This window comes from Ranitomeya imitator, chromosome 5 (genome assembly GCF_032444005.1).
Source record: "Ranitomeya imitator isolate aRanImi1 chromosome 5, aRanImi1.pri, whole genome shotgun sequence".
Classification (NCBI taxonomy): Eukaryota; Metazoa; Chordata; class Amphibia; order Anura; family Dendrobatidae; genus Ranitomeya; species Ranitomeya imitator.
In genome coordinates this window covers 196,433,742-196,447,082 of record NC_091286.1, presented here as the reverse complement: position 1 = coordinate 196,447,082, position 13,341 = coordinate 196,433,742, and the positions used below count along the sequence as shown (strand labels likewise).

Sequence of the window (13,341 nt, the reverse complement as noted above, 5' to 3'; positions counted from 1 at the left end):
CTCTCTATCGAGAGAGAGACGGGCTTCCTCGGTCATGTTTGCAGAGGAAGTTTCAGACTTGGATAGCCTTATTGTTGCGATCAACCAGACCCTAAGCATCATGGATACCTCTACGGAACCCGCAGAATAGGCGGTTTTCGTTTAGACGGTCAAACCACTTTCCAGGATCTTTGCCCCACACACACTGAATATGTGGTGGTACTTGCCAGGAGAAATGCGAGCCATACCAGATGCTTGCAGACAGGGAAGCGTCTCGGCATCCTATATCCCTTCTCTCCTGAGCTCATCGCTAACTGGACTGATTCCTCGGCAGGAAGTGGGCAATTCTGGACTTGTCAGTTCCCAGACTGTCTACCAGCTTGGCACGGGTTCCAAGGATACCTTTATAGAACCGCTGGAAAAATCAGCCTTTTGTAACGGCTGCTTCTACTTTGTGCCTCGGCCATTGCCTCTACCTGGGTCTCAAGGACCATAGATAAATGGACCAAACAGCCTTGTAAGAGCACCCCGCCTGGAGCTCCTCCGGGGGAGCTAGCCGACCTGACGGACCGGATTTCCTATGCAGGGAAATATTTGGTATCTGCCTCCCTAGATGCGCAGCTTGTGCAGCTCACGCATCCAGCATTATGGTGGCCATCCGTCGGAATATTCGGCTCTACACACAGCCCTTCCAGGGGGCCTGTTTCTTTGGCTACATGAGGGAACAAATTATTAATGATGCCACGGGAGGCACGAGTTCCCTTTGTCCCTTCGCTGTTTTGCGGCGTCGGAAGATTCCTCTAGCTAACACAGACTGCGATCTCGTCTGGCTAGAGAAAAGGCTTCCTTTAAGCCTATCCCTTCCCGGTGTGCCCGCAACTCCCATGGTTGGTCCACCAGGCCTAGACCTGGCAGATCTTCTTCGGCATAATAACTCGTGCTAACGGCCCAGCGTTTCTTCCAGTTTTGGCGGGCATCTCCTGCCTTTTTCAGGGATGTTTGGCTGGCTTCGGTGGAGGACGCCTAGATCAGGGAGGTGGTATCCTCTGGATACAAGATAGGGTTCGCTTAGCGGCCCGGAATCGCTTCTTTGAATCCCGCCCTCTAAAAATCCTCCTCTGATCTCAGGTTTCTTTGCGTCCATTACCTTCCTTCTTTGTTCGGAGGTTATTGTTTCCGTCCCACAGCAGGTACGCTTCCCAGGTTTCTATCCAAACCTGCTTGTAGTGCTGAAGAAGAGCGGCGCAGTTCGACCCTTTCTGTCTCTGAACTTAGTGAACAGAAGGTTCCGCATGCGGCATTTCAGGATGAAGTTCCTCTGTTCAGTCCTGGCTTCCATGGACCCACAGGAATTCCTGTGTTGCATGGATATCCAAGAGGCCTTGCTCCATGTCCTGATTTTCCTTGATGATCAGGGGCCTTAGTGCTCATTCCATACCTTGAAGTAATCCTCATCAAGCCTCTGCCCCTCTCTCAGGCCCTGAGGGTCTGACCATCGTCCTAGACTCCCTGTCCTGTTTCTGGTGGCTGGCCAACAGAACAAAGTCTTGTCTTGTTCCGAGTCAGCGTCTCGTCCTCTTAGGCATGTTGTTCGACATCGCTAGGGGTTTTTCTTCTTGAGAAGCGGGCAATTCTCCATACGGAGTTCGCTCTCTGCAGTGCCCTCGGCTGCCTTCCTTCCGTTCAGCTACGACGGTCCTGTGATGCATGGTGACAGCTCCGTAAGCGTTCTCTTTTGCGCGGTTCCACTTGAGACCACTTCAGCAGGCCATCCTTCCTCAGTGGGACACGTCTGTGCTGTCTCTGGACCCTCCAATCCGACTTTCCATCAGATTCTAATAGCCTCTCAACTGGTGGCTGTCATCCCCTCTCATTCCTCATGTCCGGTCCTCCCCAAGGCAGGTGGTGACGACGGTCACCAGCCTTCCCGGCTGGGGTGCGTTTTCTCGCCATCCGTCATTGAAGGGGACGTTGGTCGGAGCAAGGGTCCTCTCCGCCGATCGACACCATTGAGAGAGGGGCCTTTCTTCTATCCCTGAGTCACTGGGAAAGGCTTCTCAGAGGTCTGCCAGTCAGAATCCAGACGTCCAATGCCTCGGCTGTGGCTTATGTCAATCGCCAGGGAGGGAATCAGTCTCTTGGCAATGGCGGAGGTGTCCAGGATCCTCTGGGCAGAGGCGACGGTTTCAGCACTATCCGCAGTGCATATCCCCGGCGTGGACAACTAGGCCGCAGTGTTTTCTCTGCCGCGAGGGCCTTGCGGCAGGACAGGGGTCCCGACTCAGGAGGTCTTCCTTCAAATTTTCCTTGGATGAGGAACTCCGGACACGGATCTCCTGGCGGCCCGACTGCTTAGGAAGGGTCCACCGTTTTGTTTCCAAGTCCGCGATCCTCTTGTTGTGGATACCGATACCTTGACCATTCCTGGGTCGCCATTTGTACTTACCTTTCTGTTCCTCCCTCCCCTTTCTTCCCAGACCGTTGAAGATCTATGCGGAGGGGGTGCCGGTCATTCTGACCGCACCAGATTGGCCCAGAAGGTCTGGTTCGCTGAGATATTTTATCTCCTCGCGGACTCTCACTGGAGGCCCCAGTCAGGTCAGATCTTCTGTACTAGGGACCCATCTGCCACAGAGTTCTTGGTGTCTCAAGTTAACAGCTTTGCTGTTGAAACCTTCCTTTTTGGCCGTTCTCTCTAGGCGGGACTTGATGCTGGCCTTGCCCTTAGTTTTCTGAAGGGTCAGATAGCAACCCTTTCCATCCTTTTTCTGAAGTCCCTTTTCAGAGGTCCTTCGCTACTGGCTATCACGGTATGAAGATTTATATCCGTCCCGTTCTCAGATCAGAACCTTTCTTCAGTAGCGCATGCGGCTCCCTCGTACCACACTTCTGTGGATCCCTGGGACCTCAGTCTTGTTCTGGAGGCTCGGTGGACTTTCTCCCTTGAGCCTCTCCATGAGCCTCACTGTCTGCTCTGTCCTGCAAGGTGGCTTTGCTGGTGGCCATCTCCACGCATCTCGGAGTTGGTGGCTCTCTCCTGTCGCCCCTTTCTTGGTTTTTCACCAGGATAGGGTAGTTTTACGGCCTTTGTCGCCTTTTCTTCCCAGGGTGGTGTCCTCCTTTTACTTGAATAAGATTGTCCTTCCCACCTTTGTCCTGCTCCGATCGATTCTCTGGGGCATTCTCTGAACAGGCTAGACCTGGTCAGGGTGGTGAGGATCTATTTGTCTAGGGCCGCCTTCTTTAGGAAGACGGACTGTCTTTTGTCATTCCAGACGGTACGCCAAGAGGCCTGCCGGCTTCCAAGGTTACGATTGTTCTCTGGATCAGACCTGCCATTCTGGAGGCTCACCGGATCAAGAACAGAGTGACTCCTCCCTCTGCTCCGGGCAGTGGGAGCCTCCTGGGCGGTACACCATGGGGCATCCACCCTACATCTTTGCTAGGTGGCAACCTAGTGTTCCGGTCACTCCTTTGCCAAGGGGTTATAAGCTCCATACCTACGTTTCGGCAGTTGCCAGCCTAGGCGGAAGGATCTTGCAGGCGGCAGTGGTGTTTCCTCCGACCTGAATGGAGTTTTTCTGCTGTTCCCACCCCAGGGACTGCTTTGGGACGTCCCATGGTTCCTGTGTCCCCCAATGAAAGGCGATAGAGAAAACAGGATTTTTGGTTGCTTACCGTAAAATCTGTCTCTCGGAGCCTTCATTGGGGGACACAGCACCCTCCCAAGTTGAACAGCTCTGTTTACTGTATACGTTTGAGTTCTTTGAACACTCTTTGAGTGTTTGAAACTGTTGATCTGTGAAGCGCCGTGGAGTTTGTTGGCGCTATATAGATAAAGTTTATTATTATTATATTATTATTCTTTCTCTTTTACACGTTGCTTCTCCTACTGCTTTCTCACTAACTGAATATCCTACTTCCTGTCGGTAGGGTGTACACTGCAGAGGAGGAGCTGACTTTTTTATTTGCATAGTGTCAGCCTCCTAGTGGCAGCAGCATACACCCATGGTTCCTGTGTCCCCCAATGAAGGCTCCGAGAAACAGATTTTACGGTAAGCAACCAAAAATCCTGTTTTTGCTCTTTCATCAAGTCTGGCTACCTATTACAGAAGACAAGTGGGTCAGGGAACTAGTGTCTTCCGGATACAAGATAGAGTTCACCTCCACCCACCGGACCGATTCTTCCTCTCTGTCCCCCCAAAACCACCAGCCAAGGCTCGTGCCTTCTGACAAGCGGTCTCCTCGCTTTTTCAAGCAGGAGTCATAGTTCTGCATGGAGTCCATTCAGTCAATCATTGCATCCATGTTGGAGGGAGAATATCTCACCTCCATAGACATACAAGACACATACCTGCATATACCAATTGCCCCTGCACATCAGAGATTTCTCAGGTTCGCAATCGACCAGGACCACTACCAGTTCGGGGATCTCCCGTTCGGACTCGCCACGGTTCCCAGAGTGTTTACCAAAGTCATGGCAGCCACCATGGACGTTCTGCACTCCAGAGGCATAGTAGTCGTTCCATACTTGGACTATCTACTCACCAAGGCTCCCACCTTCAAGGACTGCGAGCTCAGCGTCTCAATCACAATCGACACTCTGAGTCGCATCGGCTGGTTAGTCAACCTACAAAAGTCATCACCAACCCCGAGTCAGTCTCTGACCTTCCTGGGAATGCTATTCAACACCTCCAGGGGTCTAGTGCTCCTTCCCAAGAACAAGGCACTGGCTCTCCACCTAGGAGTTTGCACTCTCCTCCGCAAACCCCCTCGATATCTCCGGTTTGCCATGAGAGTCCTCGGCAGGATGGAGGCAGCAATAGAAGCCATCCCATTTGCCCAGTTTCGCCTCAGGCCTCTCCAACTAGCCATCCTCAAGTCTTGGGACAAGAACCCTTTCTCGACAGGGAGTTCCGGCTAACGTCGTCAACCAAGAGGTCCCTGCACTGGTGGCTCAAGCCAACCTCGCTAGCAAAGGGGAAATCCTTTCTCACAGGTCAATGGATGGTTCTGACCACCGATGTGAGCCTGACAGGTTGGGGTGCAGTGCACCTACACCACAGGGCACAGGGCAAATGGTCCCCAGTGGAAGCGACTATGCCTATCAACATCCTGGAAATTCATGCCATCCTCCTGGCATTGAGGGCCTTTCATCACGTACTGGCAGCCTCTCACATCAGAATACAGTCGGACAATGCCATGGCTGTGGCATATGTGAATCATCAAGGGGGGACCCGCAGTACCCAGGCGATGCAAGAAGTGTCACATATCCTCCACTGGGCAGAGGACACAGGGTCGGTTCTCTCGGCAGTCCACATTCCAGGTGTGGACAACTGGGAAGCAGACTTCCTCAGCCGACAAGGAATAGACTCGGGAGAGTGGTCTTTCCATCCCGAAATTTTTCGCCAGATCTGCCATCGCTGGGGGACCTCGGATGTGGACCTAATGGCATCCCACTTCAATGCCAAGGTCTCCAACTTCATGGCCAGAACACACGATCCACGGTCGCTCTGGTTCAGGACTGGACCCAGTTCCAGCTTCTGTACATTTTTCCACCTCTCCCCCTGATATCCAGGGTGGTGAGGAAGATCAAGCAAGAGGGAGTTCCAACCATCCTAATTGCACTGGACTGACCCAGACGTACATGGTACGCCGACATCGTGCAACTCACAGCAGATGCCCCCTGGCGTCTCCCCGACCGTCCCGATCTTCTATCACAAGGCCCGTTCTACCACCAGAACTCAGGGGCTCTCAATTTGACGGCGTGGCCCTTGAGACCTGGGTTCTAACCCAGGCAGGGCTCTCGCCGGATGTCATTGGAACCATGATCAGGGCACGGAAGCGAGCCTTTGCCAAGATTTATTACTGTACCTGGAAAGCTTTCTTTATCTGGTGCGAATCTCGTGGCCAGACACCACTCCCTTATTCCCTACCCAAAGTACTTGGTTATCTCCAATCGGGTCTGGAGGCCAGGCTGTCCCTGGGCTCGCTTAAGAGCCAGGTGTCAGCCCTCTCAGTGCTTTTTCAAAGGCGCATTGCTACCAAGCCGCAAGTAAGGACTTTCCTTCAGGGGGTTTCCCGATTGGTTCCCCCCTACAGACTATCACTAGAAACGTGGGACCTCAACCTGGTCCTGACAGCATTGCAGGATCCACCCTTCGAACCCCTTAAGGAGGTCCCGCTCCATCTTCTATCCCAGAAGGTGGTTTTCCTAGTGGCAATCACCTCGCTACGCAGGGTGTCTGAACTGACAGCACACTCTACACGGGCGGTAGGGGCCTCCTGGGCCATTCGGCACCAGGCTTCGGCACAAGTGTGTAAGGCGGCCACTTGAATTAGCCTACACACGTTTACTAAACACTACAGGGTTCATACCCAGTCCTCAGTGGACGCAAGCCTGGGTAGATGTGTTCTGCAAGTGGCGGTGCCCCAAGTGTAGCGGCCTGTCTGCACAATATTCGTCCATTGCTTCCCACCCAGGGACTGCTTTGGGACATCCCATGGTCCTGTGTCCCCCAATGAGGCGACAGAGTAAAGGAGATTTCTGTGTACTCACCGTAAAATCTCTTTCTCTTAGCCTCTAATTGGGGGACTCAGCTCCCACTCTGTTGCCCTCTCCGGGCCGTTGTTACTGTTGAGTTCTCATATTGTTTTCTTGAGCTCGTACATAGTTGCCTTCTTATAGGCATGGTTATTTTATTCATGTTACGTTCCTCCTAATGCTTTTGCACAAAACTGGAGAAGGCTGACGCCGTCCAGGGGTGTATACTGCAGAGGAGGAGCCACGGTTAATCTTTTTCAGATTATGCATAGTGTCGCCTCCTAGTGGACAGCAGCATAACACCCATGGTCCTGTGTCCCCCAATTAGAGGCTAAGAGAAAGAGATTTTACGGTGAGTACACAAAAATCTCCTTTTTCTCATCCTTGTTGGAATGGAAACTTGAGTACCTTGGAATAAAGAAGTAGAGACCATAGAATGTAAGTCCGCAAGGACAGGGTCCTCTCCCCTCTGTACCAGTCTGTCACTGTAAACCTGTTTACTGTGTACAATATCTATAACCCTGTATGTAACCCCTTTCTCATGTACAGCACCATGGAATTAATGGTGCTATATAAATAAATAATAATAAATAATAAGTGCTGAATTTAAAATTATTGATATCTGCTTAAGCCTGGGAGGGAATTGGATTGATGATCCTTAAAGCGTTTATCCTAAAATGAAAAGTCTGCTGTCACGAGGTTACCACAACTGAGCAGAGCCAGAAGACTGCAGCGTCTAGTTGCTCCTACTACACTGAGAAGAAGCACTTCTCCAGGGTATTAAACGTGTTTATTTCTTCCTGCAGCACAGGGGTTAATCGGCCATATTGGAAACACCTACATTCAGCTATGCTTGGTTAGCCACTTCTTTTTTCCCTTTAAAATCTGGGCTAGATTATCGAGTCGTCAGAGTTAGCACTGGCAGCATGACATTGGAGTGGGAGAACTTGGTTTTGAGAAGGAGTGCTGGAAGAATTTATTAGCAACTGTTGTCTGGTTTGTACACTTGGAAATTCCTTATCCTTCCCTGTTTTGCTTTCTTCCCCCTCCCTACACACCCTGGTGAATACCTCTGTAATATGTGAGTGTATATTTTGTGTGTGTGTGTGTGTGTAGTTTTCAGTTTACCCTTGTCTTTGTTACCCTGTCTGTCGGGTTGGTGTACTGCGGTGCACAGTAGCGCCTCTCTTCCCTGGGTGGGGGAAGGGGACAGGCGAAGGGCTGTATTAGGAGATAAGGCAAGGGCGGAGGCAGCGGCATCTTCGCCATCTGAAGTATCCCGGGGAACAGGGCGAGCTAGGGAACCCCCTAGTATTAGAGCCAGGAAAGGTGCTCCTGGTCCCAGGCTACTTTCCAATCAGATCATGACATTTGCAGTCACTGCTCTGCAAGGATTCAACGGTTTCTGAGACGGGAACATGGGTTACGTATGCATGCCTATTCCCGAGCAGAAGCCGTGGGTCGGCCTTGCTCTATACAAGTGTATGGAGCAAGGGCGCAGCCGTCTACAGTGAGCGGCTTCGCTAAACTTGTATGAAGTGAAGTTTCGCCCACTTGACAGCTTCTGCCTAGAAGTAGGCATTTCGCATAGATCCCCCTGTTCCCGATTCAGAAATTGTTGAATTCTCACAGTGCACAGCGCTGGGAGGTTTCACAAGGAATTACTGCAGACTACTCTTTTTAGACCAGAGAACTCCTTTAAATAAGTGAAAGGTTCCAGACCTTTAGTAGATTACGTCCACTAAGATATACAGGCCCACATACGACAATAGTTTAGACAGGACAGATGTAAGGCTCTCCGAAAAGAAAACTCTTGATGGAACAGGAAAGATGTGAATGGCAAGCCTAGCTTAACTCCTTTCGAACAAATTTTCCAGATGTCCCTAATAAGAGGGATGAGACCCAACAACATGGAGAGACAATAAATTATTAAATAGTATTTTGGGAATTTTTCCTTAATAAATGAGGAATCAATGCTCTATGACTTATGGCTGGTTTCACATTTGCGGTTGTGTCCGCAGCATTTCTGATGCATACATCCGCATGTGTCTTGATTTTCTATCTTTAACATTGTAGACGCAGATGCATGCGTTTGCATGCATTTGCTTACACATTCGTATTTTCGCGGTGCACGGCTGACGCACCATGTTAGAATTTTTGGGTGTAAAATTTCCGCCGCCATATGCATGCGGCCACTTGCGGAAGGAGTGCGTCAAAACAACTTATTACAGTCTATAGGAATGCAAGTACATGCGTTCGCTTGCGATTGCACAAGGGTCTATATACAGAAATCCTACTAGCCACACCCATTGGGCATGACTTGTGTCAATGAAATTCTCCTTGAAAAATGTTTTCATAACAAACGCATTCGCATAAACAACGCGAACACATGCAAATGCGTTGCGTTTTTTTTATACGTCATGCGTAAGTTGATGTGGATAAAATCATGTGTTTTGCCATGCGGTTGCGTACGAAACAAGGCTTACTCAACCGCAAATGTGAACCTAGCCTATGTGTGATTTTTGTACTGTTTCATTAAATTTGTTGCTGATGTATTTAACATGAACCATAGCTAATTAGGAGATGCAAGAAACTACGTTTTGCTTGGGTAAGGTGAAAGTGAAGCTCTGCAAGTAGAGAAATGCTTTACCTGAAATAATGCTTACAGGTTATTCTTGCCGAAAAAAACAGATTTGGTATTTTTAAAAGAGAATAGATCATTTTACTTGGTTATCTCTTTATTTGTACTATTGTAGTTTACATTAGATTTCAAAATAATTATATCATGGGAAACATTACTCCTTGGAAGTATTTATGGATTTTGAAAATCCATACTTTTTCCTGTTCTTTAAAAATGTCTTCTTGTTCACAGGCGCAGTTCTGGCCACCATGTCATCATCACCTTCCTCAAGTTCCATCACTGCAGCTGTAATGTTGACCTTAGCGGACCCATCCCTATCGACACAGAATGCAATGGCTGTTGAGTGCAGGTGACAGAGGGACTGTTCGATGCACTTTGCACTTACCATTGTTCAACTTGTTGAGGCCATTGACTTATTTTTATACTGCACAGCAACTCAAATACAGACAGGCACTATTTTCTATTGCATTTTTGATGTGTTGTCCATGCACTTAAGTGCACTTTTTATGATGTGGAAGTAAACTGATTTTCTTCAAGCAATAATTGTTTCCAACTAGTATGGGAGTTCTGCTCCCAATGCCTTCCGCTATGGGAGGAGGAGGCTATTGTTGTGTGTCATATAAGGGTTATGCAGTAAATATATTGAGGGTCCTTTGCAAAGTGCTGTGCAATATGTAACACGGTAGTTGTAATTGAGCTTGCATGATGCCATTTTGTGTGTTGTCATGTAAAATGGCAACTTACACTGTAGGGAGAACTGCAAAAACTGAATTAAGGTGTGTGATGATTGTTTTTGTACTTTGTTATTAAACCATATATTTCAGTTGCGTGGTCATTTCTGGAGGTCATATCAGAATTGCCAATCATACGGATGCTATACTCATCCATTCTCTGCTAATCATTTTACATATTAAGCTTACAGGCAATTGTAAGACACAATCAGACATCCATGATTATCTGTCCAATCTCAGAACTCAATGCATTGGCTGGTCGCATGTCTGCCAGCCCAGAGTGTATCAGCATCATATTATTTATATGAGGCTGTCACAGGGTCGGGAGACAAGCAGCCAGTCCATGCATTGAGATCCAATACCGGACCGATGATCATGGACGTCTGAAAGAGCCCTAATAAAGATAACGTAGGATAAAGATATAGGAGATAGAATAATAGAGATAAGGTGACATAAATATCTCTTAGATACAATAATAGCGATAAGGTTGGATAAAAATCTCCCAGACACAATAGTAGAGATGAGGTAGTGTACCTACCAAATGGCTAATCAAAGTGCAAAGTGGGTCGCATTAATTGCAGAATCTAGTGTGTTCAATAGCCGGGCCACATCGGAAGTGCTGGTGGTGCTGCACAAAGCATGGGTACTCTAAACCGTTCTCACACTTGGGAGACAACATTGCTTTACCCTGAACACCTCCTATAAAGGTTGTCTGGGCATTGATGACCTTTCCAATGGATAGGTCATCCATAGCATATCAAATGGAGTCCGACTCCTGGCAACCCAATGATCATCAGCTCATTGTTTACATCTGGCCACTGCCAGAGCTAATGTCAGATGATCAGTGGGGGTTCCAGGAGTTGGACTCCCACAAATCTGCTGTTGATGACCTATCTTGAAGTTAGGTCATTTATATTTATGCCCAGACAACCTCTTTAAGAATTACACTTAAAAAGTGATACAGGAAAGATATGTATCTTGGTACCGTGTTAGCCAGTAGATAGAAAAATATTTAGAATTGAGAGTCCTCAGTGGTTGATACCTTTTAATGGCTAACTGAAAAGATGGTAATAAATTGCAAGAGACGTATATAGTCTCGAAAGCTTGCAATTTGTTTCCATCTATTCAGTTAGCCATTAAAAGGTATCAACCACTGAGGACTCTCAATTCTAAATATTTTACTTAAAAAGTGGTCAGAATGCTTCATTTAAAGAACTGTGGTCTAGTGAATGACTTATTAGGTAATGGAAGAGAGTAGTTGTACGGGTTTTTGAGGCAGTAGCAAGGTATGCTTTCATAGGAGTCATTGGCTGCCAGGTTACTTTTATGTTCATTATTGAAAAATATTCCAAGGGACTCTTGTATACATTAGCACTGCACTTGGTAAATGACCCTAAATGTGTTGTGCTTTAATTGTTTTTTTTTTTGTATTATTGAATAATATTATTCTTCAACAGAAACTATTGGATTGAAAGTGTAATGTGTTATTGTTAATGAAAGCAAACCAGTTTTCCCATTTTCCTCTTTTGCAGATGTCATTTGCTTGACTTGGCATATGTTAAATAAAGCACAGATTGTTTGGTTTTAATAGTAATAATTCAGTCCAGTTATCTGTCTCATACATTACATTACAGTTAAGTTTCTACATTTGGCGTTCATAACATTGTGCAGAAATTCATGTTCTCTTTATAAGGATTTTTTTTTCTAAGAATAAATGTAATGAGACACATGCTAAAGTGACATTTATAGCATAAATAACACACTATGTGTATTAACCTCAAAACTACTGCAATTTCTGGAATTATTTGTGGAGGAAAAACCTTGAATAAATATGGATTACCGTAAGTTGTATGTTTCTCTCCCAGATGTAATTTGTCTGTTTGGCAAGCATTTGTATAGTACATTGCTTGGAATTATAGTTAAGTCGATGAAATTGACTGCAGTGCTTCTACATAACCAAGACTGTTATATAGTTTTTACTGAATATAGCAAACATTTGACTAAGTTGGAATGTTCCTTTTGACATGTTAACTGAATGTGTTTGTGTATTTTTTTACAGTAGTCTTTTATGCCATTATTCCTTTTTCTGTTATATAGTAGTACATTTCTTTTGTCTATTTAATTGGTCAATAAGTGTTTTTGGAGCCTTAGAAAATTGCCATTCAGCTTACAGTAAGGCATACCATATTTATTGAGTCCAAGAGGTGGTGAACAATGTACCATATTGTAAAGAAATGTAAGAAAAAAAAACAATAAATAAAATTACATAGTTTGTGAATCTTTTTAAGATTTTTTTTCTATTTTCAAGCACTAAAGATGAACAGAGAATCAAATCAGATTTTATATGAACAATGAAACCATTTGGACATATTTATCAAACTAAATCCAGTCAAGAAATGTGCCATTATTTTGGTAAAGTTACTTTCTCTCACATTTAGCTTTCTAACAGGTGGTGTAAACTTAGTCCTCAATTCATTTAGATAGCATTTTGTCTGTCATACTGAACTGATAAACAAGCACCCAAAGGTTTAAAAATTGTGCTCCAAGACATATTTAACCCCTTAAGGACCAGGGGTATTTTTGTTTTTGCGTTTCCATTTTTTGCTCCCCTTCTTCCCACGCCTATTCATTTCTCTGTCAATATGGCCATGTGAGGGCTTGTTTTTTGCGGAACGAGTTGTACTTTTGAATGGCACCATTGATTTTACCACACCGTGTACTGGAAAACAGGAACAAAATTCCAGATGTAGTGAAATTGCAAAAAATAAGTGCAATTCCACAATTGTTTTTTGGATTTTTTTTTACCATGTTCACTAAATGCTAAAACTGACCTGTCACTATGATTCCACAGCTCATTACTAGTGATGAGCGAACGTGCTCACCACTATTCGGTACTCGCCCGAGTATCACTATGCTCGGTGTACTTGGCGAGCACCGAGTATTTCCGTGATTATTCGGTGGGAGCTCGGGCCTCCTCTTTTTAATTAAATTAAGTTTTTAATTTTAGAGCACCAATCACCATGCAGAGATTGTCTAAAATTGCACTTTAGTACCGCAGCCATCGTTGTTGTGCTATTACAGTGATTAGCTGGCCGCACAGCGTCATCAGGTCTATAAGAGACCTGGTGCCGCTCTGCTCGCCGCTTTCTGCTCCGGATTCAGCTAGTGTACGGAGAGCTGCTGCTGAGATAGGCTCAGATTCTTACATTTATTAGTTAGTGTGGGTCTACTAGTGTTCAATCCACAAATCCTGATAAACCAAAAGTCCTTTTTAAAGGGAAGGTGCCACCAGTTTTCTTGTATTTAGTTTTTTTGTGAAATTAAGCTTAAAATAGTAATTAAAATGTATTAATGCAATGTTTGCACTGTTTGCAAACATTTCTATATGAAAAATATTATATATTTTTCTACAAATATACATATTTACCACTAGGGGGAGCATTTTC

General features: G+C 46.1%; 1 protein-coding gene across 2 annotated transcripts in view; it reads left to right on the top strand.

The window, feature by feature from the left end:
- Positions 1-12,173, top strand: part of ARID4B (AT-rich interaction domain 4B) — a 402,063-nt gene extending 389,890 nt beyond the window's left edge. For both annotated transcript variants that reach the window (XM_069769485.1, XM_069769484.1), the window contains exon 24: positions 9,396-12,173. In XM_069769485.1, coding sequence (XP_069625586.1) covers positions 9,396-9,517 — 122 coding nt within the window. In that variant the 3' untranslated portion in view covers positions 9,518-12,173. The remainder of the gene's footprint in view (positions 1-9,395) is intronic.
- Positions 12,174-13,341: the final 1,168 nt, after the last annotated feature.